General features: G+C 44.0%; 1 protein-coding gene across 1 annotated transcript; it reads left to right on the plus strand.

Moving 5' to 3' along the window:
- Positions 1-567: 567 nt before the first annotated feature.
- On the plus strand, positions 568-27,923 carry vash2 (vasohibin 2). The gene is made up of 9 exons (XM_084559794.1): positions 568-1,056; positions 2,144-2,556; positions 11,284-11,372; positions 11,531-11,587; positions 13,789-13,863; positions 16,844-17,081; positions 17,167-17,310; positions 21,156-21,274; positions 27,515-27,923. Exons 2-9 carry the CDS (start codon positions 2,236-2,238, stop codon positions 27,582-27,584), a joined length of 1,113 nt encoding a protein of 370 aa, XP_084415920.1. The 5' UTR covers positions 568-1,056; positions 2,144-2,235; the 3' UTR covers positions 27,585-27,923.

Here is a 27,923-nt window from a genome sequence, read left to right on the forward strand (position 1 = left end):
GTGCTAAATCAACAGTTGTAATTAGAGGGAAAGAAAATCCCCATTTGTTGCAGATATATCACTTGTTGACCCCTTCGTCCATCAAAATGGACCAATCAGAGAGCACCGTCACTTCCATATATGGTAGCGAACACTCTCGGGCCCGCCCCTCTTTGTCGGCTCGACCAATGAGAAGCAGCCGAGCGTCGGGGGATACGAGCTAACTAAAAAGGGGAGGGGGGGAGAGAGAGAGGAGATACAGGAGAACAGAAGGTAGACGCGAGCCGCTTCATCCCCAATGATTTAATCATGTGAGGGCGTAAAGAAGCGCCTGTTTTATCGCCATGAAGTCGGATTTCATGAAGAGGTAGCCGACGCCGAGGCGCCGTGTGGGCTGCTGACGGGGAAAGAGATGCACAGAAGAGGTAATTTCCCCCGGATTGATGTGATGGGAGGCAACGGCCCCCGCAGTGTTGGCTAGCTAGCAACAGTAGCAGAACTTCCGGTTGATACTTTCAAAATAAAAAAAAAGCTCAGCAGGGGCTTAATTTGTTTCGTTAATTTAATTAAGTCTTTACTTTTACTATACGCCACGGTTCACTCTAAATGCTCACACGCGAATAAATCGTGGGTTTGTGGGGTTCGTTAAACGACTTACAGCGCGCATTTTGTAATAAACGTTACATTAATAAAACATGGCGCTTTTATTTTGAAGGCGGAACCTAGCGTGAGATTCCAGCACCAGCGGCTGTTAGCGTGCGCGAGCTTGACGCGTGCAAGAAGGCGACGAAGTTACAAAGCCTCGGACCCGAAACAGGACTTCGCAGCCCGGGCTGGACAACACCGCCTCGTTATGAATGGGACTCACCTCTTCTCACCGGGTGTTATTCGACTCAAACGCCCTTTTAAACGGGGGAGTCTGCCGTTAATCTCAAATTGAAACCCCGGTGGAGATATAAAGAAAAAAAAAAAAGCAACGGTCCAGTTGGATTAATAACGGTTGGAACATTTCAACGGATGCAAGCGAAGGAAAATATCTTAATATCGGTTTAAACTTGTCTGTTTCCCGACTCATAAGTGAGTTTAAAAGTATTTTGGTATTTTGTAAAAAAAGAAACTAGCATGTGTTCATATTTAATTGTTTTGGTTTTAATATATTTTTTAAAAAATGCTTTCAGTTGACAGATGTCTTACTGTGCTGCTTTCTTTATGTTTTAAAATGTGTTTTTTTTTTGTGAGTTTAGGATTTATTGTAGGATTTATGTGAGATAATCCTAATGTTGTCAACTGGTGCTACTTTGGAGAAGATTGTGGCTTCATTTTTTGGGGTTTTGTAGTCAAGCTGTGAAGTCTTCAACTACTTTCATTCCCCTTCCCAAATAGAAAGGACACAAATCTTCTTTGGTTGCACCAACTCGGTGGAAAGTACCTAGAAAAACATCTAGGGATGTCCCAGTTGGTATCTGGAGATCAGTATTGGTTCCGATCCAGGCATTTTCTTAAACGATCGGATCGGTATCGGGTTCAACTAACCCTGATATGTTGTAGTTATTTATTTTAGGTGCAACCAGAAACCAACACCACGTCAGCGTAGCTTAAAAACATCTTTTAATCTCTTTTAATGGTGGTTGGCTAGCGTCAAAGCTGCCAAAATAAAACCAAGAACAAGAGTCTTTCTTCTTCTTCTTCTGTTTTAGTCGCGTTTGACGATTGGCTAGCATGGAAGCTGCCCAAAACCGAAGAAGAACATGACTCAAGATCGTGCGTTGAAGCGTGTGGATGTTTTGCGAGGTGGTAGTTTGAGATCGTCATTCAGCGCTGTCAGAATGAGTCCACTCAGGCCAAGGCGGCACAGGAACGACGGCAAACGCTGAGCGCTGTGTTGAAAAAGAGTTTCCTCGAGACAGCGTCAAGGGTTAGGGAGTTTATGGCAGCGTCGGATGAGTTTTCTAGAGCCAAGGTACGAGCTACTCTCTTCACGCTACATTAGCTTTTACAGAAAGATTTATTGGAGTGAATCCAGTCGCGTGGTGCACATGTGATCTAGGAGGAATCTAGGATCAGCTGATGTTGAGTAATAAAAGATCGGTATTGGATCGGGGGGCTAAAAAAGCCTCGTAAGCCTTGTTTCATGATCCACTTGTGTTATTTCACCCCGTGCCAGGTTAGCCGATGAAGATCAACATGAACTGTCCAGTGCCGGACAACGAGAAGGAGCTCTCATAGCTGGAGGAGGACTGCCTGACCCCGGGACCCATGACCGGACCGACCTCCCCGAGCCGGGCCGGCACGTCCCCGGCCAAGCTGAGCAGACACGGCCGGTCCAAGAGCACCAGCTCGCACTGCCTCCTCCGCTGCAGCGCCCGGGAGGAGGCGCCCGCGTCCCCGCCCAACAACAGCGCCCGGTCCCCGGGGGAGGAAGAGGAGAAGGACGGGGGGGTCCTCTTCTACGTTAACCGCGCGGGTTTCCCCATCGAGGGCGTCACCTGGGAGAGGATGTGGTCCCACGTGGCCGCCGTGCACCCCGAAGGCCAGGAGATGGTGGACAGGATACGGAACGCTGCGTATCTCCCCAAGGTAAGCCGGCGGAGACCGCTTCATCACACGCTGAAGGAATAGTTTGTCAGGGTTTTCCGAGTTTGTTGCAGAATCTTGGCCGGTTCGTCTCCATGTGGGAAAAACTGAGAAATATAACCTTTTGTGGCTGTAAATAGTAGAATCGCTGGCTCACAGGTTTATTTTCCAGTCTTCAGACATGTACGCTGAGGGAGACAACGAGTCTGAAGACTTAAAAAACAACCTCAAGTCAATAGAACATTGGACAACGAGACTCGGCTGGAAAAATGTCCAAATATTTCCATCGTCCTGAGTATTGTTTCGTTATTAACTACCACTTTAGGAGCATATAGTCACCGGTTTGAAGTAGGAACGTGAAGGAATTTCTGGACACGCGTGTTCACATGACAGCAGAACCATGAGGGTTCCTCCGTGGAGGAGCCCTCTGGGTTTCCCTCGTCCCGCGGCGTTGCTGAGAAACCCGAAGGTCGAAGCTCCTCCAGTGTTTAGATCATTAAAACCAGAGCCGTCGTCCTCTTGACACAGATGAGACAAGAAGACGGACGAGTGTGAGAGCTGAAGGAGCTGCTCCTGACTGCGTTTGAGATGCTCTGCAGAACAGAAATGTTTGCAGACACCTACCCAGCATAAAATTCATCTCCCAAGAAGATTTGTGATGCTTGGACAAACACTCAAGCAGCTCTGTGTCTCAGTCTCAGTCTCAGATGCAGCGATAGATTTGCTAACAGACTCCATCTCAGAATATTTCCACCTCTTGTCTTTCTGATTTTCATGTTTGTAACATGAGTCAGATGATCTGCTTCCTGCTGTGTGTGTGTGTTCACAGTTACATGGCTTGGGTGTTGGTGTCAACCTGTTTTTTTACACTCTAGTTGTGTTAATATGTGCTCACACACACACACACACACACACACACACACACACACACTAAAATGCATCACGTTACCATGACACAGAGGGTCCTAGATTGGGGCATCATACCCGTCCTGAGATGTTTATTCTGCTTTTTTTTTTTTAGGTTTTGTCACAGTGTGTGTGACTCGGTGTCACTCCTGACTCACACACACACACACATGGAGACACACACACACACACACACACACACCAGTTTTCATAGCTTGGCTGCAGCAAGAAGATTTCTGCTTCTTAAGAACGATAATAAAAAAAAAGATTTAAATGTCAAAAACCTAAACGTAGTATGAACTAACTTCTTTGTAGAGAGTTTCAGTGGAACACACAATGTTTTGCTTAATTACTTCACAGCAGCTTTAACTTGAGAAACGTCTTTAATTAACGGAGGACGCCACCAAAGCCAACGGTCGGCCATTTTCAGGTTCTGAGTCGTCATTTTATTTTATTTTTTTAGTTTGTCCTTCAGCGTTGGATCTAGTTGGACATCTTGTCACCAGCTTCTCAGCAGACAGACTGGACATGTTGAATTGGTGGCGTAACGAGTTGGTTAGAGAGGGACCGCTCTGATTGGTTGTTCAGAGTAACAATGGTAGACCAGATCGTAGCTCTCCCCTAGCTTCCTGTTTCCCTTTTTTGAATAACAAATACAGACGAGTGCCGCCTGCTGGCATGAAGATTTATTTCCTTTCACGCAGGTACAGGACAGATCTACCAGCTGGCCGTTGACCGTGGTCTCTGCGGTGCATTCAAGTGCAGCTGTTCAGGGTCCGGACACAGGAAACGAGAGGTGTCGTCACCAATCGGCCTGTGTTGTGGTGCTGCTTTGTCGCTGGTTTGGAGTAGTAGCTAGTGGAGTAGCATGGCGCACTGCTGTCTGGTAGAAACAACGACCCATGACCATTCATCATTCTGAGGCCCATCAGAACAGATTCTCCTCATAGTTTTCCCGTCAGTGCTCTGGATGAATGCTGGTTGTGTTTGAGGCCGAGGAGGAGGAGGAGGAGGAGGAGGAGGAGGAGGAGGAGGGGGATCTGGTTGTTGTTTAGCTCCTCTAATTGGCCATGTGGTCATTAGTGACCTGGTTGGACGGCAGTGGCCAAACTCCCCCTGAACTCTGTTCTGGACAGAAGGACAACAGGTGGAACTGTGTACACTAACAAACACACCAACGAAGAAGAAGAAACCGCGCACAGACACACACACATATGTTCCCTGTGTCTGTTGTTGACGAGACCTTTGACCACGTCTTATAGTAGTTTAACACTGTAAATAATCAGTGTTTAATTATCACTGGATAAAAAGACTGAAACACTTTTAATTAACGGTTCATCCTCCAGTCCAACGCCGTGACCTTCACTCTGTGTTCATAGCATCACGTTGCTAAACGCCAGCACCTGAAGCGTCAGTTGGTTCACGCTGAAACCTGACTCTGCTGTGTGTGTGTGTGTGAAGTGTGAAGGCAGGTGGTTACCACAGAAACAGCTGCTGATACACTGACCCACATGGGTTAACTGTGCCTTCAGGCAGGGAAGGAGGAGGAGGAGGAGGAGGAGGGAGAAAGAATGAAGGAAAGTTGACTTTTATGGATATTACAGCGACAATGAGAGACATTTACAGACGTGAGACAACTAGAATAAGATTAGTTAGTTGACTGTTGGTTCTGGGAGAGAAAACAGAAAGTAAACACGGCTCATTGTCAGCGACCGGAGTCCTCGTTGCCTTTTCTCCGTGCCCTCATTAACAGAATAAAAAGTCTTGGCTCCGCGAACAAATAATCCCTCTAATACAATCTGGGTGGTGGATAATCTCTGGATGCCAACTGGACTACCTAAAGGCCTTTTAATGGAAAACAAAACTGAGCAGGACTCAGCTGTAGGAAAAACTGATCTCTTAATTCTGGATCCAAGGCCTCCTCTGAAATGTATATAATTAAAAGTTGACAGGAGGAGGAGGAGACACAGATCCAGGGTGTGTGAGTGTGTGTGTTCACCATTTAATGGAGATTTTAGTCGTTAATTAGTTTCTAATCCTTTCTGTGGCTTTCAGTTTCTATTGGCTGAATGATCCGGTTTGAACTGAAACGTGACGCCGTTGGACTTCTCATCCAAGTTTATAAAGCGTCGTCCACGGACATGAACGTGAGCTAGACCTGGTGTCGGGTCACTCATGGAGTCTCCACCGATAACAGTCGTATTGTTCTGGAGTTAAATCTGACAATAGCATTAACAGATTATATTCAAACCAGACATATTAAGCGTTTTGCAGCGGAGGAACATTCTGACATTTAGTTAAAACCCTACAGGTGACAGATGGGCCCAGAATTATTTTTATGTTTGTGGTGCAGATTAGTGCGGAGCGGTGCTTAACTTGTGTTTCTCTGCCTGCTGAGTAATTTAAACACAAACGGCACGTTGACGCGTACGGACGCCTGCCAGCGTGGATTAGTTCAGACAGATGTGCCGCGACGCAAAGACAGCTGTGATCATCTAGAAGGAGGTGTTTTTTTTTTTATTGTTTGAGCGTTCTCCTGCAGTAGATACGAGCCGTGGTTAAATACCGCTGCCTGAAGCTGAAGGTCAGAAAGAAAGAAAGAGAGAAAGAAAGAGGCTGTCATCGGTTTTTACACAACCAGCTGAAAAGGATAATTGAACGAGAGAGGAAGGTTTGTTCTGAGATGAAATTACTGGTTTGTCTTCAGTTCCTGTGCAAACACATAAACACACAGACATTCCTGGGGATGTCCTGCTCTCTCTAAAGATATCCTGAGAGCATGAAATATGATCTCTCTCTCTCTCTCTCTCTCTCTCTCTCTCTCTCTCTCTCTCTCTCTCTCTCTCTCTCTCTCTCTCTACGTCTTACTATGTAGTTTTTAATTTTTAATGCGCGCAGAGCGAAAGTGCAGGAAGTTGTAGTTGTGGCCTTTCTTGGTTTTATTCTATTGATCTGTAAATAGAGTTCATTTTAATAATTAAACCGTCTTCTATTTACCTATTATGAATTATTTGACATTGACGAGCTACAGTAATCCAGTTCTCGTTGTTTTAGAAACTTCTCAATATATAAGTATTGATGTTATTTATGTTGGGAACTTGATCTTTTAAAAAAAAAAAAAAAGGTGATACAGGAAGTAAAATCCTGCCGTTAACTTTGATTAGCGCTGTTGTAAACGTAGACTGGATAAAGTTCTCCTCTAAAGTGAAGCCAAATCAAGTAGAGCTCCCCCTGGTGGCTGGAGGCTGCAGTATACGTCATAAGCTCCGCCTCCTCCATGTTAGTGGGCGGGACTTGGGGCAAACTAAAACACTAAAACAGGTAAATAGGTGGTTAATATAATGTTGATGCATGTTCAGGTGTCAGCTTTGTTTTGGTTAGTTGTTTGCAGCTATAGAAACAGGATGTGACATAATGGCGACCACCAGTTGCCATGCCAACCCAGACGTATTGAGGTAGGAGAGTGAGTCTGGAGGAAGTGTGGGCGGGGCATCGATGTCGTGGCTCCACCCTCAGACCGTACAGATCAGACTCTGGCTTAAAGTCGCAAGATGGCGGCGCACGTATCCCCGTGAAAGTAGCGTCAGTTTGACCAATGAGAGGAAGAGGAGACGTGTCGTCCATATTTATGGACAGTCTGCGGTTATAAACTGCAGCGTATGTTCTTTAGATGCTCCATTTTAGTCACCACTGCCTCCACGACGCTACATCACCGTCCCCCCCCCCCTTCCTCTGAACCGTTCAAAGTTCAAAAAACCGGGGAAGGTCAGAGCTGCCACAATGAGACGTGTCTTTATGTCTCTGGCTGGAAGATGAGGGAGGACTGAAAAGACACGGTGACATGAGAGAAGGTGAAGGACATTGCGGACGACGGAGAGGAGAAGAAGGCGGGGAAAAAAACCAAGATGACTATAAAGAAGCAAATAAGAAAGACAAGATTAGTTTTAGTTCATCTACTCTGTGGACTCTAACGTCACCTTACGGCGTTTTAAATCGAGTGTTTTCGCGTTGAGGTTCTGAACTGACGGCTCCACTGTAGCAGAGAGGAGAGAGGATGATGAAGGAGGGATCACCACTCATCTCACCCAGCAGAGAGCAGCTTTAGAGTGTGTGTGTGTGTGTGTGTGTGTGTGTGTGTGTGTCAGCTGATGCAGTGTTACGCTTTAGTGAGGATTTCACTACATAACAGATTATGTGGCAGTTAAAACCTGCTATTTACTGGTCTCAGCTGGTTGGCAGACTGGTTTATGGGCACTGGCCTGATGAACAGAAGAGTGTCCAGTGGGCCGATCGTATCCTGTGAGTGACGGGTCGTCTGCTTTAACTGGAGCCATTAGCTTATACGACTGTGTGTTTTGCTTTTGTGTAGTTAGTCTGCGTTCTGTTTATTAGTTGGCTCTGAGCCCAACACACAGTCACAGTAGTTTAACACGTAAAGTGAAAGAAAAGAGAAGTGAGGTGGTTACTTATAAGATCCCATGTCATATCATAAAATCATTGCATCATGTTCTTAAATAAATGCCGTTTCCTGCATCTTCTCATTATAACTCCGTGGGTTTCACACGTCGACCCCAGCGCTTCTGCTCCAGAGAGTTTGCCTGTTTACTTGTCAGTGTTCGTCTCGAGACTTCGGACCTGCCGCTTTCACTTTTTCTTTTACGTTCTTCTTTCTTTTTTTGACGGGGCAGAGAGGTGAAGAGACGGAAGAGGCCGCGACGCAGAGAGCTCCGCAGCCGAGTCGGCGTGAGCGCGGTTGTTTCCCTCCTCACGTCCTCCTTCGCGCTGCACACAAATAGCGAAGGACAGGAAATGCCACAGGAAATGATAGGGCCGATGCTATGGTTCACCCTTCCTCTACACACACACACACACACACACACACACACACACACAGGAAGTGCTGTTTGTGTTCCACCCTGAGTCACTCTCCTCTGGTGTGGTCGAGTGTGAATCCACAGCTGTGACCGCTGTTTCCTCTTTCAGATGACTCGTGCTGAGGTGAAATTTTCATTTTCAGTATATGCCTCCAGTGTGTGTGTGTGTGTTTGTGTGTTTGTGTGTGTGCATTGAGGTTGTGGTAAGTCCCACTACAGATCCACAGAAGCTCAACAGTCTGTGTTGGAGGCTGCTGGTGTCTCGTGTTATCTCTTTATTATTTCCTGTGGCTCTCCAGCGTCAGATGAGGTTTGTTTCTCAGTTTTTGCCGTTGCCACTCGTAGCAGCGGTAGAAGAGCTCGTGTTATCGGCCTGTTATTCGAATGTTAGCAGGTTTTTGACATCCCCAAGAATAAACAGAAGCTCTGCGAGTGTTTGCGTTTAAAGTTATTTATTGATCTCTTGTCCAAATATTGTAGCCCAGAGTTACCCCGCCCATAACTTTTCTTTTTTCTGCAGTTCCTTTATCAGGAATTCATCATGCTGGGTCAATTTAATCCAGTGTTTCCCACAGAATTTCATGGCATTTATTTATTTATACCATAATTATGATGCTATCCCAGCGATTACAAACCATAAAGTATACGGCACATAAAATAAGATCAACAAATAGCAGCAGCCTGTGCAGTTCATAAGGCCCGGGGGCCAAAACCGGCCCACCGGAGGGTTTAATCTGGCCCGCAGGATGAATTTTGCGAATTGCAAAAGTTACATTGAAGACATTAACTGCAATATTTTCAATAAAAGTAAATTGCTATTCCTAGGGTTCACACCCAGATTTGGTAAAAGTTGTGGACGTAATACAACACTGAGACCTAGAACTTTTCTTTTTCTTAAGAAATGTCCGGTCATTAAATGTAAACACTTTAATAATGTTCTTCTTTGCACTAAAACAAAGGGAAACATTTGGAGTTGTCATTATTTACAGGTAAATACGCCGTCGTGTTATTGCTCTGGCCCCCCTGACATCAAACTGGGCTGTATGTGGCCCCCGAACTAAAATGAGTTTGACTCCCCTGATCTACATGAATACTAAACACAAGCTGTTGAGCGATTAAATCTAATTTATAGTAAACAGTTGATTTTCAATCTAACGTTGCTAGCTAGCTCTTATAAAGCTAAGCTAGCTCACGTTACGTCTGGAGTCGTTTCTTCAGTTTTCACCAACTCTCTTTAAATAATTGTAAATCTCCATTGTCTAAAAAAAAAATGAAGAGCACAAACATCAGGTTTTAAAAAGTAGCGGTAACGTTATTTTATTAGTGAACAACACAAATAGCTTTGTGAGTCACGTACGTTTCTGATTTGTTATGAGACCATGGTGGAGTAAATTAGACCCCGACGGTCCACGATAGTGTTAACATCGTATGGGAAACACTGACATCGTTTGGTTGGTCTTGATAGACAGAAGAGTAACAGGGACATCGTCATACATGTCATCTGAGCGCCTTTGAATTGATTTTATTTGCGACAAAATGTCTGCCACTGAAGAAGCGACATGTTTAGATTCCGTTATCGACGTCTGTTGCTAAAGAAATAAACTGTGGACAACATTAAACAGTTAACAGCGATGAAGGCGTAAGGTTGAGAAGTGTTGGTCAAATAATTTGTTGCATTGATTGATTGTAGGACAAATAAATTGATTAAATTGTGAGGTGATTTTTTTCTCTGCAAAGAAAATCAAAACGATTCTGATGAGACTTTAATCTGAATCAGACGTTTGCCAAATAGAGATGAGCATCCAACAAGGTTTCCATCTCTAACAATAATAGGGCCCTGTGATTTCCGCGATCACGGAATCGCAGACGGAATCGCGGAATTGGCCGATAAAAACGGAATCTATTTTTTAACGCGGAATATCGCGGAATTTGACATAATTTGCTGTTTTCATGTGGGAGAGGAACGTACGTCTGGGGAAAACTGCACGGAGGGAAGCAAATCTGGGTGGCACAACAAGCCCCTTCCAAAGACTGAGCCCCTCCCCCTTCAAAACATTGGCTATGGCTCTGTCTTCGTCGGCGAAAAAACTGCGAAACTCGACGCTAACCCTCCAGGACAGAGCCGAGCAGTTCCCGAACGACTTATATGTGTCAGGCAGAGGTTGCGCTAGACTTTTTCGTTGTCGGTCATTTTGACTGACAGGGTCATAAAAATCCCGTCGTAATCTATTTTTACCCGTCACTTTAATTTTTTTAAAATGATAATAATGACATATTCGGTAGCATTTAATTTTCATTCATTTTTAATTAATATAGCGGTATAGTTTCATTACTTAAAACTTTGCTGCTTGTTTTTGATGCGCTTTAATTTTGCCATATCGAGGAAACGTGTTGTCTGTCACCTGAATAAAGTAATTAATTTCTATTTAATTTGTGTACATTTTAGTCATTTACATCAAAAACACACTGTTTTTGATAGTAAAAGGTGAAAAAAATGGGATTCGCAAAAACTATAATGGAAAAAACAGAACTACCAAAAATTAAAATGGAAAAAACGGAATTTGGGAAAAAATAAAACGGATTTTATAGGGCCCTACAATAAGCAGCCATGTTTCAGTCTTTCCCTCTGCAGCTGTGGTGTCCTGGTATCTGAAGCTTCCAGCGTGATGCATTTATTTCTTGTGGTTTGGACGGAGTGACCTCCTGACTCGTACCACGGCTCCCCTCGGCTGCATGATTCAGACCTTCAGCTTTAAATGAATTCTCTTTAACGTGAGGAACGTCTCGTGCAGCCACGGTGTTTGTTCTCCAGACGTATGAGCTGTAATGAGTCACGGGAAGTTGGGAAGATTTTTTTAAAGATACTGGAAGGTTAGTTTAGGGCTCTGAATGTTACCACATGTTGACTTACTGGAAACACTCACTCTCTCCCTGTCTTTTCTCCTTCCAGCACTCTGTCCCCTCCATTCCGACCTTCAAACCGTCCATGTCGGTCCCTGACTGGCTGGTGGCCATCCAGAACTACATGAAGGCTCTGCAGTATCCTTTAACGCAACACGCATGGCGGCACGTTGCATTTGAAGTTCTCCCACAGCTTTAATGATCATAACACTGCATTCAGGAGCATTGAGTCAACGGGGACACATACAGAACAAGAGAAACCCATCCAAGATGTTGTTCCCTGACGTATGTCTCAGATATAACCACACAGGAACCCAGTTCTTTGAAATCAAGAAGAGCCGTCCACTGTGTGGGTAAGTGGGATCTGATAACACTAATGTTAACACAACAGTCCAGTGATCAGACTCTAGTTTAAACGCTTCTGTTTGGTTATTTTCACACCTTAATAAGTTTCATTTATTGTCTCCTTACTGCAAAAACCATGTGCATTAAGAAAAAGATTCTAAATATGTAAAACAACAGATCGTGTAAAAGAGGCGAGGTTACTAGTGATCGGGACATCTGTACCGGTATCAGGATTCAGCGTTTCCACTCTTTTATAGTTATTTATTTTAGTTCTGCCATAAACTAAATTCTGTTTTAGTGACGGTTGGCTAGCGTCCTAATCTGTTAACTTTACTCTGGAAAATGAAGTCAGTCAGACAGAAATTTGTAAACTGGTAGGTGGTAGTAGGAGATCATCATTCAGTACTACCAACTTGATTCAACACATGCAGAAATAAAATCACAGCGTCAAAGAGAAACATCTTCCAGAGAGGGTTAGGGAGTTTCTGTCAGCGTTGGATGACCAGAACATTTCTGGAGTAGAGAACACAAGGTACCAGCTACCCTCTCCACACTACATTAACTTTGACTGAAAGATTTATTGGACTGAATCCAGTCCACTCTAGGAGAAGACAAGGAAGACAAGGAAAGACTTTAGGAAGCTACAGGAGACCAACTCTAGGAGAAGACAAGGAAGACAAGGAAAGACTTTAGGAAGCTACAGGAGACCAACTCTAGGAGAAGACAAGAAAGACAAGGAAAGACTTTAGGAAGCTACAGGAGACCAACTCTAGGAGAAGACAAGGAAGACAAGGAAAGACTTTAGGAAGCTACAGGAGACCAACTCTAGGAGAAGACAAGGAAAGACTTTAGGAAGCTACAGGAGACCAACTCTAGGAGAAGATAAGGAAGACAAGGACAGACTTTAGGAAGCTACAGGAGACCAACTCTAGGAGAAGACAAGGAAGACAAGAAGAGACTTTAGGAAGCTACAGGAGACCAACTCCAGGAGAAGACAAGGAAGACAAGGACAGACTCTAGGAAGCTACAGGAGACCAACTCTAGGAGAAGACAAGGAAAGACTTTAGGAAGCTACAGGAGACCAACTCTAGGAGAAGACAAGGAGAGACTTTAGGAAGCTACAGGAGACCAACTCTAGGAGAAGACAAGGAAGACAAGGAGAGACTTTAGGAAGCTACAGGAGACCAACTCTAGGAGAAGACAAGGAAGACAAGGACAGACTTTAGGAAGCTACAGGAGACCAACTCTAGGAGAAGACAAGGAGAGACTTTAGGAAGCTACAGGAGACCAACTCTAGGAGAAGACAAGGAGAGACTTTAGGAAGCTACAGGAGACCAACTCTAGGAGAAGACAAGGAGAGACTTTAGGAAGCTACAGGAGACCAACTCTAGGAGAAGACAAGGAGAGACTTTAGGAAGCTACAGGAGACCAACTCTAGGAGAAGACAAGGAAGACGAGGACAGACTTTAGGACGACACAGAAGACCAACTCTAGGAGAAGACAAGGAAGACAAGGACAGACTTTAGGAAGACACAGGAGACCAACTCTAGGAGAAGACAAGGAAGACAAGGACAGACTTTAGGAAGCTACAGGAGACCAACTCTAGGAGAAGACAAGGAAGACAAGGACAGACTTTAGGAAGACACAGGAGACCAACTCTAGGACGTTTAAGATCAGATCGGCCGCTGTTTAATATTAACAGATCGGTATCAGATAAAGGGTCAAAACAACGTAATCAGGACAAACCTAGAGGTTTCTGTGAACCATGTAGATGCTTTAATCAAGTTTGCATCTTAACCTGATTATTCCCAGTAATCAGGTCATTGTGTGGATCAGATGATTGGATCAAAAAAAAAAGCTGACGAGGTCGTCAGGCTGATGTTAGTGGTGTTTGTTTGAGAGGAGGAGCTCTGAGTGGAGAGAGGGCAGAGACGAGACAAGAGACGTCACCTGTAGATCAATCAATAAAACCTCCTAACAGAAGACTGAGTCCTCTACAAGGTTTACAGTGATCTGTATCTTCATGTGAATGAATTGAAGACGTATTTTTAAGCTCAAAGAAATGACATGTTCTTCTCTGATTCTGTTTCCTTCTCGTTGCTCCTCTGTCTTTTCTTCTTCTCCCTCAACTCTTCATCCTCCTTTCTTTCTCCTACACTTCCTTGTCCTTTCTCATCTTCATCTCCTCCTCCTCCTCCTCCTCCTCCAGGTTAATGGAGACAGCTAGAGAGATGATCAGGGAGTCTTTGCCAATCAAATGCCTGGAAGCCGTCATCTTGGGGATGTATCCTTGTCCTGGTCTCCTGGTCGAGCCGAGGGCCGAGAGGTTATTTTGTTATCGGTGGGTGGAATCAATGAGGCGTACTGTTCTCATGCCCTAATGCCCCCCACCCCCTCCCAACACCACCACCACCACCACCACCATCGCCTCCTTTTCCACATCTAGCCGTGTTGCTTGGCAACAAGCCCGCTTCAAAGTTTAAAACCCCCCACCACACACACACACACACACATCACACACTCCTAAGCTTAGTATCATCTGACAGAGCAGCAGTGTGTAGCAATAGAAGGAAACCTGCAGCTTTATTTCTATGTTTAAATTAGATTTAATCTGATTATTCGTTATTGCTCTGGCTTGAATAGAACAATCCCTTTATCAAATCACCTCACAGTCTAATATTTTATATAACGGGTATTTTCAACGCAGCTAAATGGAAAAATATAGTGAGGAATCAGTGATGACAACCAGTTTTATTTGAATTAGTGCTGGGAGACGTGGAGCAACAATCATATCTGGATATTTTTTAGTTGAAAGGCGAGTTATGAGTTAAATATCTCAATATGTTTTCTAGATAATGCTAAGCCAAAGCCACAGTTGGAAGCAGACACTCTGGTATAGTAAATAAGTAAGAGAATATTTATTTCCTGCATTAACAAATATATCAGTACATCTTAAAAACTCAACATATCATCCAGTCCCAATTTGAACCGTCAGAGTTTAGTCCCGTTTGATATTTCCCCCACACACACATCAGCACCGTTCACTAAATATTACACACAGTGTTTCCTGATTGAATTAGTACATGATAATATAATAGTTTCATTTTAAAAAAAACAAAAATACCCTTTAATAGCACCAATAGTACGCGGTGGTGGGTAGGGTTTGGTCTGACAGTTTTTGTAGGACTCGGGCAGTTGGTCCAGTTTCACGGAGTCGTTTCTGTGGGGCCGTCAGGGCGACAGCTGACAGTGACTCTAATGGAGGCTGGCTTTAGTCAACATGATGAAAGGAGGCATGACGGAGGGAAATGGAAATAGTGGCAACTGCTCCGTAGGAAAAAAAAACGAGGCTGACGGAAAGAAGGGACACGAGAGCCAGAGGGACGTAGAAAAAATAAAAATAATAATCTAATAAAGAAGAAATAGAGGTCAAAACAGGATCATCTGTGAGTGTGGCTGCTTCCTCACATGCTCCGTTTCCCTTAAATGAACTCACTGTGACATTCAAATCAGCTCAGGATCAAACATGTCACCTGACTCGTGCCCTGGGGTCTGAACCCCGATAAAGAGGAAAAGGAGGAAGGCCCCAGCGAGAATTGAACTCGCGACCCCTGGTTTACAAGACCAGTGCTCTAACCACTGAGCTATAAGGCCTCACCTGTCCTCGGGCTCAGTGACCACTCCTTTATATGAGTCAGTCAACAGGTGAGTCCTGTAGACACCTGTGGTAGTGGACACACCCTGTGCTGTTGTTAGGATAATGTGACACTGACCTAACCTGTTGACTCTGTCTACGTAATCGTCACCGGGCTCTAGGATCAGATTAGAAATGCTTTTACGTAGCAACACGCGCCAACATTCAAAACATCCCAAATTTATTTGATTTGATTTTTCACACACAACCTAAACCGATAAAAAGAGGTCGTCGTGGGTTACGACGAGTGAGTCTGAGCAGAAGAAGACACAGAAAGAAAAGTGGACGAAGAGCAACTGTGGTCGTAGCCTGTGGTGGTGGGAGCTGTCTGTCTCTTAGTCTGGTTCTGGGTCCTCTCTCCGGGACATTCAGGGTTTAACTCGGGTCGTGCCAGCTCTGTGGGCGTCGTCTCGCAGTATTAACCGCCCCTCACTGGTGCTGTCGCAGAGTAAGGCAAAAGTACGAAGCAGCTTCCATTAGAGCGATAATTATAGCTCTAAATATAGCGTGTAACTTGCAGAAGCTCCCTGTTTACTGTGTGAAATGTCCTCGTACGCTGTAAAACTGCGCTTCATTCAAGTCCTGACTGTAAGCCTCTCACTGGCGTGTCCACATACTTTTGGCCATATTTTATGACCCAAGCTGATTCAGAGCCTGGAGTTTGCTTACGAGGAAGATTAGGAAAGCACATGACAGCACACATAAAGAGGATTTTATTCCTTTCTCCGGTTTATTTTCTTATCTGGAATCTTGCCTCTTTGATATCGAGAGAGGAGCCGAGTGTAGAGAGAAGCCCCAGGAAGAGAGAGAGAGAGAGGGAGAGGGAGGACTGAGCAGAGCTAGGAGGCTGAAATGAACAGTGACAGAGAGGGAATGTGAAAATCCATTAGATCACCTCTGCATTATACGGGAATGTTTTACGAGAAGACAGCAGCTCTGTTGAATCTGTACAGTCGGAGGCTTCAGTGAGCAGACGTCTGGCTGCAGGCCAACAGAGAGACACCGTCCAGATCTGTGTCTCTCTGTTGGAACGTAAAGATGTGCAGTCCATATTTAGGAGGTGCTGTGGACTTGGGTGGCTGAGAGAAAGAGAAGACTGGAAGGAGAGGCAGTGGGAGAGGGGAGGTCAGAGTTCATGAGTCATGAGTTGATCCAGACGCAGGCTCGTCGTCTCCCCCGGCTCCTGATGGTAGCAGATAAATCACCTCTCTGTCTTTGGTCCTCTTGTTAAATAAGAGAAAGGTTCAGTGAGACAAACACTCAGCCCACACGGAGCAGTTTGAGACTCCGTGTTTACCCTGTGGCATTTTCACAGCGCTGGTCTTCTGAGAGTCAGACTGAATCTAATTCACAAGACTCTGCTGCGACAAATCCAAACAAATACACTTTCACTTTCGCTCTCTGGGGCGTGCTCGGACGTGGTTTATTTTTCAGACTCGCGGTCTGATGCGCAGCTCCAGCGGTGCAGTCAGAGCGTGTCTGGGTGGATTCATCCAGTGACTCCAACAAAGCGTGAAGTATGAACAAAGACGACGTGTCTTCGGGTCGTTCCTTGACTTTAGCCGACCAGCTACCTGACCAACGGCCTGACGTCTCTCGAGCGTTTCCCCATCAGCTTTAAGACCCAGTTCTCGGGTCACTGCTTCCACCACGTCGTCCTGGGCGTCTACTGCAACGGGCGCTACGGGTCGCTGGGCATGAGCCGCCGCCAGGACCTGATGGACAAGCCGCTGACGCACCGCACGCTGGGGGAGCTGGTGGCCGAGTTCGAGAGCTCCTACAAGAGGTACCAGCACACTCTGAAGAAGGTAAGAGGGGACGCGAAGGAGGGGAGGGAGGAAGGGGGGGGGGAAGGGACGCTCCGACGTGACCGTCCTCTCGTCCTCCTCCCAGGTGAAGATCGGCCTGTACGTGCCTCACGACCCTCACGTCTTCCAGCCGATCGAGTGGAAGCACTTGGTGCTGAACGTGGCCCGGCTCGGCGCTCAGGAAATGAGGAAGGAGTTGGAGAAACATGGCCGGGACATGAGGATGAAGGTACGTACGGCGATCGGCCACAACATTATGACCACTGGCAGGAGAAGTGAACAACATCGACCGTCTTGTGACAATTCAGTGTTCTGCTGGGAAACGTTTGGACTTTTTAGAGATGGTTTGTTCAAAAATTTGTTGTCAAACTTTAAATGAATTCCCCAGACAAACAAATCCTTCTATGAGCTTTAAAGTAGTGTTTTAATAGAAAGTAAGAGCAGCCTGGAAGAGGAGTAGAGAACTAGAAGCGAGTAGATGAAGATTAGTCACAAAACCACAAATTAAATCTGTAAGGACGATAAAAACTGGTCCTCACGTGGTGAAAATGGACTTTTAGGAACAAGTGAGCAACACCACACAGTCACAGAAAAGCTTATTAGTTAAATACAAACATCTAACTTCATATTTAAATAGTTTCCCTAGAAAAGACCAAACGTCTCAGGCTGTGATGAGCTGGTACAGTGCTCCTGTCTGCTTCAGCGCCTCTGTCACCAAAGTTTCACTGTTTACATAGTTTATTTTATTATCTCCAGTGTTGACGTCGCTGGTTTTCATCTTCAGTCTGAAGCTTTAACGTCACGCGATCCAGGCGCTTAAACTCTTCACAGTATCCACACACTTCTTTTTCTTTTTAAAGCTGAACAAGAGAAACACCTTTGTTAGATTTTTCCAGACTATTTGACACGGACGTCGCTTCCTTTGGGTTCAACGTGGAGTCTAAACTGTCAGGAATTATTCAGGGCATGATGATGAAAGGAAGGAAGGAAGGAACGTGTGAGTGTGAGGAAGGGATGCACCGAGAAGTGGGTCATCTGAGGTTAAATGTTTTACGACGCCTTCAGGTTTTTATTATTTGCAGTTTTCTGTCGGTTTACCACGTGTGTTCTTTTTTACATATTTCTGCAGTAATCCCTTCAAGGCAAAGTCGTTGTGAGTCCGTGTGTGGTTGTGTGACAGATCAAGTGTTACACTGTATGGACAGCGCTGTGTGTCAGCAAGATATGTAGGTCAGCGAGGGTGCAGCTGTCACACACACAAATGCCATCACACACACACGTGAAAACACAGGACACACACACAGGACAGTGGAGCTGAGACTTAAGTGTAATCACTGCTGAGAATGTGAAGTTGTTAGAGAGAAGCTTCAGTGTGTTTGTGTTGTGACTTGTTTTAGGACCAAGGTTAATATTAGGTTTAGAGGAATGAAAAACAGTCGTGAGTTTGGAATGTGAAGAAGTCGCTCTGATGCAGGAGCTGTAATCTGTGTTTGTTTAAAATAGTGAATTAGTTTGTGTTTGTGGGAGCAGATGAATGAAGGGAGCTGGTAGGAGAAGTAGGGAGGTAAGAGCTACATGGAGATCATCTGAGGAGTTAATGGAAATACAGATTTATATGTTATACCTGCTTAGATTCAGGATGTTTATAGTAATGTACACAATGGTTTAGACCATATAAGGACATTCTGACTTTACAAGCCTCCCTTATTAAAAACATTAAAGAAAAAGAAAGAATATAAATCTATGGATTAAAACAAGAAGAAATCAGGTAACCCTTTAAAACATGGGCGTCAAACATACGGCCCGGGGCCCAAAACCGCCCCGCCAGAGGGTCTAATCTGGCCCGCGGGATGAATTTGCAAAGTGCAAAAATGACATTGAAGACATTAACTGCAATTTTTCCAATAAAAGTAGCTGCTGTTCCAAGGGTTCACACATATTTGTGGACATAACAACTGAGACCTAGAACTAAACACAAATTACTTTTCTTTTTCTTAATAAATGTGGGGTTTAGGGAAACATTTGGGGTTGTCATTATTTATAGGTAAATACGTGTATATCGTGTTGTTGGTCCGGTCCCTTTTAACATCAAACTGGGCTGTATGTGGCCCCTGAACTGAAATGAGTTTGACACCCCTGCTTTAAAACATGGGTGTCAAACTTGTTTTAGTTCAGGGGCCACATTCATCACGATTTGCAGAACAGCACATTAACCTATAAATAACAAAAACTCCAGAATTTTCCATTAGTATTACTGCAAAGAAGAACAAATAAACTAGGAGAATGTTTACATTTAATAAATTATCCTTTGAAAAAAAATTAATTTCTTAAGAAAAAATAAGTGTAATTTGTTCACATTGCTGTCTGCTGTTTAGTCCTGGGTCTCAGTGTTGTGTTCTGTCCACTTCTCTTTCTAAAACAGTGGACAAATTAGGAATACCAGTTATTTCCATTGAACAGTTGCAGTCTTCTATGTGATCTTTGCCAGATGTGGACCAGATTAGACCTTCTGTCCCACAGGCCGTATGTTTGACACCTGTGCTTTAAAACCAAATGTGTCTCAAGCACACTTTGGATTACTTACGTCACAGTTTCGGAAAAATTTGGTTTCTGAAAAGAAACATGTTGTGCTTTACAGCCAACATGGTGCCATTACGGTAAGGTTATTACACTCTCACAACGGACAGTAAACTGGAAATAACCAGCAGATATTTAAAGTTTCAGGTTCTGTTAATAAATGGACAAAAGCTCTTAGGACATAATCTGACCTTTTTATCGTTCAAATAAGCACTAAATAAATAAATAAATAGCCCAGGCAGTTATTTTGAGGATTATAGACGGTTTATACTTCTGCGTTAAGTTAATGCAGAGGCTATGGCGACAACGCCTTACACACACATTTGCACACACCGGTGTAGGCTCGCAGTACTCTAAAAGCGCCTTTATGTGTTGAAAGGATTAAATTAAAAGCTTAATAAATAATAAAATGCTGTGTGCCTTGTGTTGTAGATACTGTTGGTAGCAGTGATGGTGATGTGAGGCAGTGTTATATTGTTGTATTGTTCCTGTAGCGTCTCTCCAGCAGCAGCTGTGTGAACAGGTTGTGTTGCTGGCGTGTACCGTCCTTGGTGATAGTTTAAGATTCAACAGTTTCCAAAACAATGTTTAAAAGAGAGATGAAGGAAATACAAAGCCACAAACACTGATCCAGTATCTATTAGAGGCGCATGACGGACCAGACCAGCTGTGGGATGTGAGTCACTTCCTGGTCTGTACAAGTCCAGGAAATCCTGTTGTTTTCTTCTCCTGCTGAGATCTTAATAACAGCTCAGAGTCGCTCTCGAACGCCTCTTTCCTGGCTTTAAATTGGATCGTCTGCACGACTCATCCGTCACAGCGCTCTGTGGAGACTGAGGAAGATTAAAAAATAAAAAATAAAAAGAGAGAGAAGGAAAAACTCATTGTGGCACACATGCTGCCTCGTCTGTCACCACCAGTCACGCTAGCATCGTGTCTGTACGCTGAAACGCCAGAAGGAGTTCAGTGATTCTTTTTAAGAGTTAAACGGTGTGTGACCAAAACTCCTTCAGTCAGTTTTATATCATCATATTTGGGTTTTGGACTTTAGTATTTGACACCTTTGGCGCTGAGGAATTTAAACACAGCTATTCAGACTAAATGAGTGATCAGTCATCCATCCGTTATCAATCATCTATTATCTTTTAGTAAATCATTGGTGTCTGCAGCATTGGGTGAAAGGCAGGATACTCTGTGTACATGCTGTCAACCTTCTCATTCATTCTCACATTCACAAAAAGCTCTTGTTGGAGCCCACAACCTTCTCTCTGTGAGGTACCAGTGCTCACCACTGCTCCACCTGACTGATTCAAGTCCATTATTTACTCTCCTTTCAGCTCTACGTTGTGTTTTAGTGGCCACTCGTTCACCAGATCGTCTCTAGCTCTGCTTGACGACCGTAAAACAGAAACAATGAGCTCACAGAGGATAAAAAGCTACTTTCATCTCGTAGTTTTAGATCTCTAAAGATTTGTGGCTTTTTCTTCCTTTTGTTAGATCCTGAAATCATCCAGCGCCCAGTCACCAATCAAAGAGCGGAGCCGGGGGAAATCCTTATCACCGCGGCGACGGCAGAGCAGCCCCCAGCGACGCTTCACGCAACGCAGAGACAAATCGTAAGTGTGCCCCCCCCCCCCCCCTTCGCTCCAGTGTCTGTGCCTCAGGGAGGGAAACTCTGAGCGGGTGACGTGTTGTAATGAACAACTCAGCGTGACGGGATGCTGCTGGCTCTTTATTCTTTCTGCTGTGACTTTAAAACATAAAGCTAGAAAATATAAAATTTCACGAGACCCTGACAGTAATTATGAAGCTATCCCAACTATTAGAAACTATTTATACAATATACGGCAGATAGATTAAGATCATGGGTTTTTATCAGTCAGTTGTTAAATTACCGTAACAACACGAATATTGGTTTTAGTGACAATAGCAGCAGCCTATGAATGTTCATCTACAGGAATACTAAAGAGATGTTGAGACGTAGCTTTATATGGACAAATAAGATTAAATAAAGTATCAACAAATTAATCTAATTTATGGTAAACAGTTGACTTTCAATCTAACGTTTCTAGCTAGCTCAAGTTAAGTTAAGCTAGTTCACGTTACGTCCGGAGTCGTTTCCTCCGGTTTTGACCAACTCTCTTTAAATAATTATAAATCTCCATGGTCTAAAAAAGTCTAGAGCACAAATATTGGGTTTTAAAAACGCAATTTTTAATTAGTGACGACATAAATTAGCTTCACATGTTACATGAGTTGACCGAGCCGTTTTCTCCGTCAGGTTAAATTACAGAGCAGGTGAGAGACCGGTGTGTTTGGAAGGTCTGGGGGGGGGAGGCAGCTTTGGAGAGGGGAGGGAGGGAGAGATGCTTTCAGGAGCAATAGGAAAAAACAACGCAAGCACAATGTGCAAAAATATTATAAGACCATGGCGGAGTAAATTAGACCCTGACAGGCCTCCGTAGTGTTAACATCGTATTGTTTGGATCCATAGTGCTACTTTCACTTCTTCAACATAACAACTGACTGCTAGATAGATGGCAGACTGTGATTGGTCCAGACGTTGCAGGGGTGAGTTTGCTGGAGCGTCGTCTTGTTGTCGAGGCCACGGAGCACATGAATCTTGGCGCAGAGCGGTTGTGGAACAGTGGGCGGTGGTTTTATTTTTAGAAAGAGTTCAACTCACTGGGTTTAAAGAATCTCCACATTTTTTGACGCTCAGGTTCAGATTTTCCGTCCCTCCGGGCGCTGGAGGAGCAGCGAAGCAAAGCGTTGATGTGTTCTACACAGGTACAGGTGTTTAGTGTGTGTAGGTGTTGTAGAGCAGGAACCACAGCTGCTTAAACACTGATCCTTAAATAAGAGAATTTAAAGCTGCTTTACTCCTTAAAGACGTGTTTTACTTTTTATTTAAGTTAAATGAGGAGATTAGACTGAACACACTGAATGTAATATCTCTGGTAGAATATCTGTTGGTTAAGAAAAAAGCTTAAAACTTTAACTTTAAAAACAGGATGACTCAACACAAGAAGTCAGTAACAGAGAAACCTTGAAACCCTGACACACACACACACACACACACACATGCAGGATGCTGAGTGTGTTTGTGTTGCCGTCAGCTGTGCGGCGAGATGTAACACAACCTGACTGTGACGACAGCTGCAGCCCAGCCGTCCTGCACAGTCACCACACACACACACACACACACACACAGACATGATGATGATGACTGTGGTGACCTTTCATACAAGAAGCTCTCTCACGCTCACTGTGACTGTGTCTGCGACGTGTTGTTGTTTTTGTTTTAATTTTATTTTTAATGCAGGTTAATACTAAAATGAAATGAAATGACAGCAGCATTCTGGTCTGGAACATGAGTCTGGTAACAACCATCTGGACTTTTAGCTATGGGGGTGTTTCAACCCGTACAGAGAAATAAATACGTCCACACAGAGTGGGACAGTCCTCCGTCCAATCAGACACACTTTTCACACTTTCTGACAGCTTCAGTTCTAATAGATAATGAAAAATATGTTTTTAAAAAATAAATCATGATGTGATGAGACTATTGATCCCAGGGAATAAGTTCTGAACGACCTGTCAGTATTTAAATCAGCCCCACCTTAACAGACGAACACATTAATGCTTGATTTAATGATTTCTTCCGTCTAAATGGGTGAATGGGTCTAAACAACGTCTCCACTTTGCACCTGAACATCTGTCCAGACTTTAATTTACAGCACATCATTCATAATTCTCAAGAGACGAGAGGCAGAAGAAAGACGCAAATCAAACAAAAGTAAAAACCACAGCGATGCTGATTCACACTGGATTAGTTTTATCACAAGACTTGATGTTACGAGAACTAGGCTAGGCTAATGTTACTGTACAAATTACGGACATGGCCGTTTCTCACAGGATTAAGACACAAATGACCTCTGAGATTATTCCACATTACCAGAGGTCCTCAGGTTAAACTAGTCCCGTGTGAACAGGGTTTTAATCACCTGTTCGTCCTTTAGAGTTATTTCTCTTTCAACATCTTTCACAATAGATGTGGAGATTAATTATCTCGCTTCTCTGACGGCTCAAAAAATTAGACCTGGCAGAATGAATCCTAACGGAGCGAGTCCAGAACAAAATCCCCCCACTAAGGTTTTGTGGTTGGGAGAACTTCAGGTTAGCAGCGTCTCTAGAACATGTTATGAAGGAGAGATCTCAGTTTTTTCCCTTTATTTCAGACCATGTGAAGGGGTTTGATTTTTATTATTATCTGAAAGTTATGACGTTTCAAAGACGTTATAATTTAGAGTTAATACGTTGTCACACAGCTGGTTCTTGCTCTGATCAGTACATCTATAAAATCAAATCCAGTCTTGATTCCTACAGCAGGAGTCCTTCTCCTCCCAGTGCTGACAGATTCTACTGGAAGCTTTATTCCCCAAGTTCAAACCTCCTGCAACATCCAGCCGTCTCTCTGTCACTAGTATTTATCTGCTCTTGAAGCGCCTTTGAGCCAAACACTAAAACATGGTCCCCCGCCTGTTTACAGCTCAGAATAAGGAATAAGGACAGGAGCTGGACTCATGTTATGAAGGCTTTAAACATTAGAGCTGCATGTTGACACAGTCCAGGCCTAGAATAAACAGAGCTGCATGTTAACACAGTCCAGACCTACAGCACATCAGCTTCTTTTCTCTTCAGGCTTCAGTTAAACACTTAGTTACTTTAATTGTCTCCAGACTCAGTTGTGTCATCAGAGGAGCGGTTAAATGATCAGGACCCAGCAGAACATCACATTACCACTTCAAACTGCCCCAGTGTGATACTTAAAAAGCCATTACTGCTATCAGCGGACCGCTTACACACTTAACAATATGTTGCCACATCAGAGCAGACACGCTGCAATAATCTGCTGCTGCTGCTTCACACGGGGTTATTCCAACCGACGGACGTTTCACTGCAAACAACACAAACTTAAAACAGCTAAATAATAATGACTGTAATCCTCCCAACGTTTGAATGGAAGAGAGTCGAAGAAAGGTTGAGATAGAAGGTGAGAAAGTAAAGATAGTAGAGAAGGAAAGAAAATCACATGAGTGAAAAAGAAAGAAGGATGAGAGATAGGGAGGATGGAAATAAGAAAGAAGAGGGGAATAGAAAGGTTGGAAAAGGAGGTGGAGAGGAAGAGAGGAAGAGGCCTGGAAGAAGAAAGAAAGAAAGAAAGAAACATGAGAGGAAAATGTGCAGAGGAGGAATAAAAAAGCTGTCAGCTCTCCAGATCAGCTCTAACAAGTAACACTTCTCCTTGATGTGTCAGAGTTTAAAAGCTTCACTCTGAACAGAAATAATGAGACAGAGAGAGAGAGAGAGAGGGAGGATTACATCTGATGACTTTCTGGCTTTTACACCCTCCTCCTGAGAAAAGAGAGAGAGAGTTTGATTTTCCATCCTCGTGTTTTCACCCTGTTCTTTCCTTTAAAGCTGCACTGTAGCCTTCAAAATATTCTGGAGCTGCTTTTTTTACTTTTATAAATCATTTGTTCTTTGTCTAGAGCAGCGGTTCCCAAACTTTTTTGGCCGCGCACCCCCTTCTATATCCCAACTGCGCTGACGTACCCCCAATCCCCCACACCTTAAAAAAAAAAAAGCAACAAGCTTTTTAATAGCCATATTAGAGACAGCATGTTTAATCATGCTCAAGTTACCAGAACACACATACAGTAGAACAAAATAATCACAATCACAACAACACGCTCTCACATGTGAATTAAACTGAAACACTAACATTTTCCATATTGTTAACCGTTCCTATTCGGCTCCCCGACCGTAGTCGGAAAGCACAGTGGAGAGTTTCCTCCAGGGCCGAAGTTGACGCCAACTTCGGGGCTAACCCCCTTCACTTTATTATTCACCAACAACTATGACATAAACTGTACATTTAGTGCTAAATTCCCTAATAGCTGTGCTAACCAGTCTCGCTGTTACTTCCATTCACCGTCGCACTCGCTCTACTCTCGCTCTACCACCCACACACACGTTACGGTCGCACATGCGCACTGTACTACCCCCTTAAAGGAGCCACGCTACTCTTATAACAATATAATGAAACAAAGTTACGCACAAGCTTCCACTTTTAAGAGCAAAGAGAATGAGGACAGGCTCAGAGGCAGAAAGCAGATCAGTTGGGGGGAATATGGATAATATTTTCAGCTGAATTGAACAAAAATTGCAGCAACTGTAAATGACCGTGGAGCTAACACAACGACGGCATCATAACACAGCGGTTTTGGAAATAAAATTAGAACGCCAGTAATTTTAACTAAATTGTAATAAAGATACACAAGACCCACAACATAAATAACACAGAGCATAGGCTCAGGAACAGATATAAAAATGAGGATCCATCTGACGATTTTCAAGTGCAGCGCAGCTGGCTCTGTTAGTTGCGCATATACGGTGCGTAGAAGAAGATAACTTCTTCTACGCCATTGTATTTTTCATCTCGCGCACCCCCTAGAGGCAGTTCACGCACCCCCAGGGGTGCGCGCACCACACTTGGGAATCCCTGGTCTAGAGCATACGCGTCAAACATAAGGCCCGGGGGCCAAAACCGGCCCACCAGAGGGGTTAATCTGGCCCGCAGGATGAATTTGGCGAATTGCAAAAGTTACATTGAAGACATTAACTGCAATTTTTTCAATAAAAGTAAATTGCTATTCCTAGGGTTTACACACAGATTTAGTAAAGGTTGTGGACATAACACAACACTGAGACCTAGAACTTGCATTTCTTTTTCTTAAGAAATGCCCGGTCATTAAATGTAAACACTTTCATAATGTTCTTCTTTGCACTAAAACAAAGGGAAACATTTGGAGTTTGGAGGTCATGATTTATAGGTAAATACGCCGTCGTGTTATTGCTCTGGCCCCCTTGACATCAAACTGGGCTGTATGTGGCCCCCAAACTAAAATGAGTTTGACACCCCTGGTCTAGAGCATGAAAGTTAATTCTTGAGCCAGAAAACCTGATTTTGACCGAGAAAAAAAAAAATCTCAAAGGTTTAAAGAAATCTCCCAAAAAGCTTCTGTTTTAATCTAAATCTTCTCATTTAAGTCGAAGTTCTCTAGTTTTGGTTTGTCAGACGTGAATATTTTGTTGGTATCGTTTGTATTTATGACAGGAAATATTTGCCAGACAAAACGAGTACGTCTTTTGTCTCAAAGTCTTGTTTTTCCTTCTTCTCCTGCAGAGAGCCCACTAGGTAGGTCAGTGTTTGTACTTGTGCTCTGGTGCATCAGCAGCATTTTGTAGTTATGTCACTAGTCTAGACGGCTGTCTTGGGTTCCTCTGTGTATTTTAAACGACTGCGACAGGAACTGAGCAGCTGGAGCTGGAGCTAAGAAATGTTCAAAGGCTGCTTTTACTGAAATCACTGCGACACAGAAAAAATAGAATGAATCTTCTGTTGTTGTTCAGTCAGAGAAACGAGAACAAGGGAAGGCGTTTTTGGACCAATCACAGCACACGCCACGGTATCGATGACCCGCCCACACATCGTAGACTCACTCTACCTCCACCACCTCATTGCACTGTACTTGTTGTCAATAGTAACTTTTACTCGTCATGATGTCACATCCTGTTTTTAATAGCGTCAAATAAAAATCTTAAAAACTGACACTTGAATATGAACCAACATTGTATTAACCACCTAAAACGACAGAAACCACCCTTGAAAAAAATGTATTTGACCATCCACTAACATGGAGGGGGCGGAGCTTATGACCTATACTGCAGCCAGACACCAGGGGGAGCTCTACTTGCTTGACTTCAGCATGTTTCTCTGCATCTTTCAGGCCGGCCTCGGTGGAGAGGAAGCCTCCAGAGCTCAGCACTCTCAGCGACGGCTACCAGATCCGCATCTGATCCCCCCCCCTCCGCCGCCTACAAGACGTCTTCACCCGCTCCTCGTCCACACAGACTCTCCCCGATTCCCCCAGAGTCTCTACCGGACCACCAGCGTTTTAAAGACCACTCACTGCAGCTACAGCAGCACAGGCGAGGTGGATGACGAGCACAGAGAAATATGTCACGGGAGGAACTTCGTAGTAGCCGAGACTCTTGATATCTGGTTTGTTTACTCGTTTAGTAGCAACGAATCCTCGACGGCAGCCTCGCCATCACACTTCACTTTTTTAAACCGACACATTTCAGTCATGTAGCTGAACGGCTCGTCCTCTGTCGGAGGACAACTGCCAAAGTTAT

Source organism: Chelon labrosus, assembly GCF_963514085.1.
Source record: "Chelon labrosus genome assembly, chromosome: 14".
Lineage (NCBI taxonomy): Eukaryota > Metazoa > Chordata > Actinopteri > Mugiliformes > Mugilidae > Chelon > Chelon labrosus.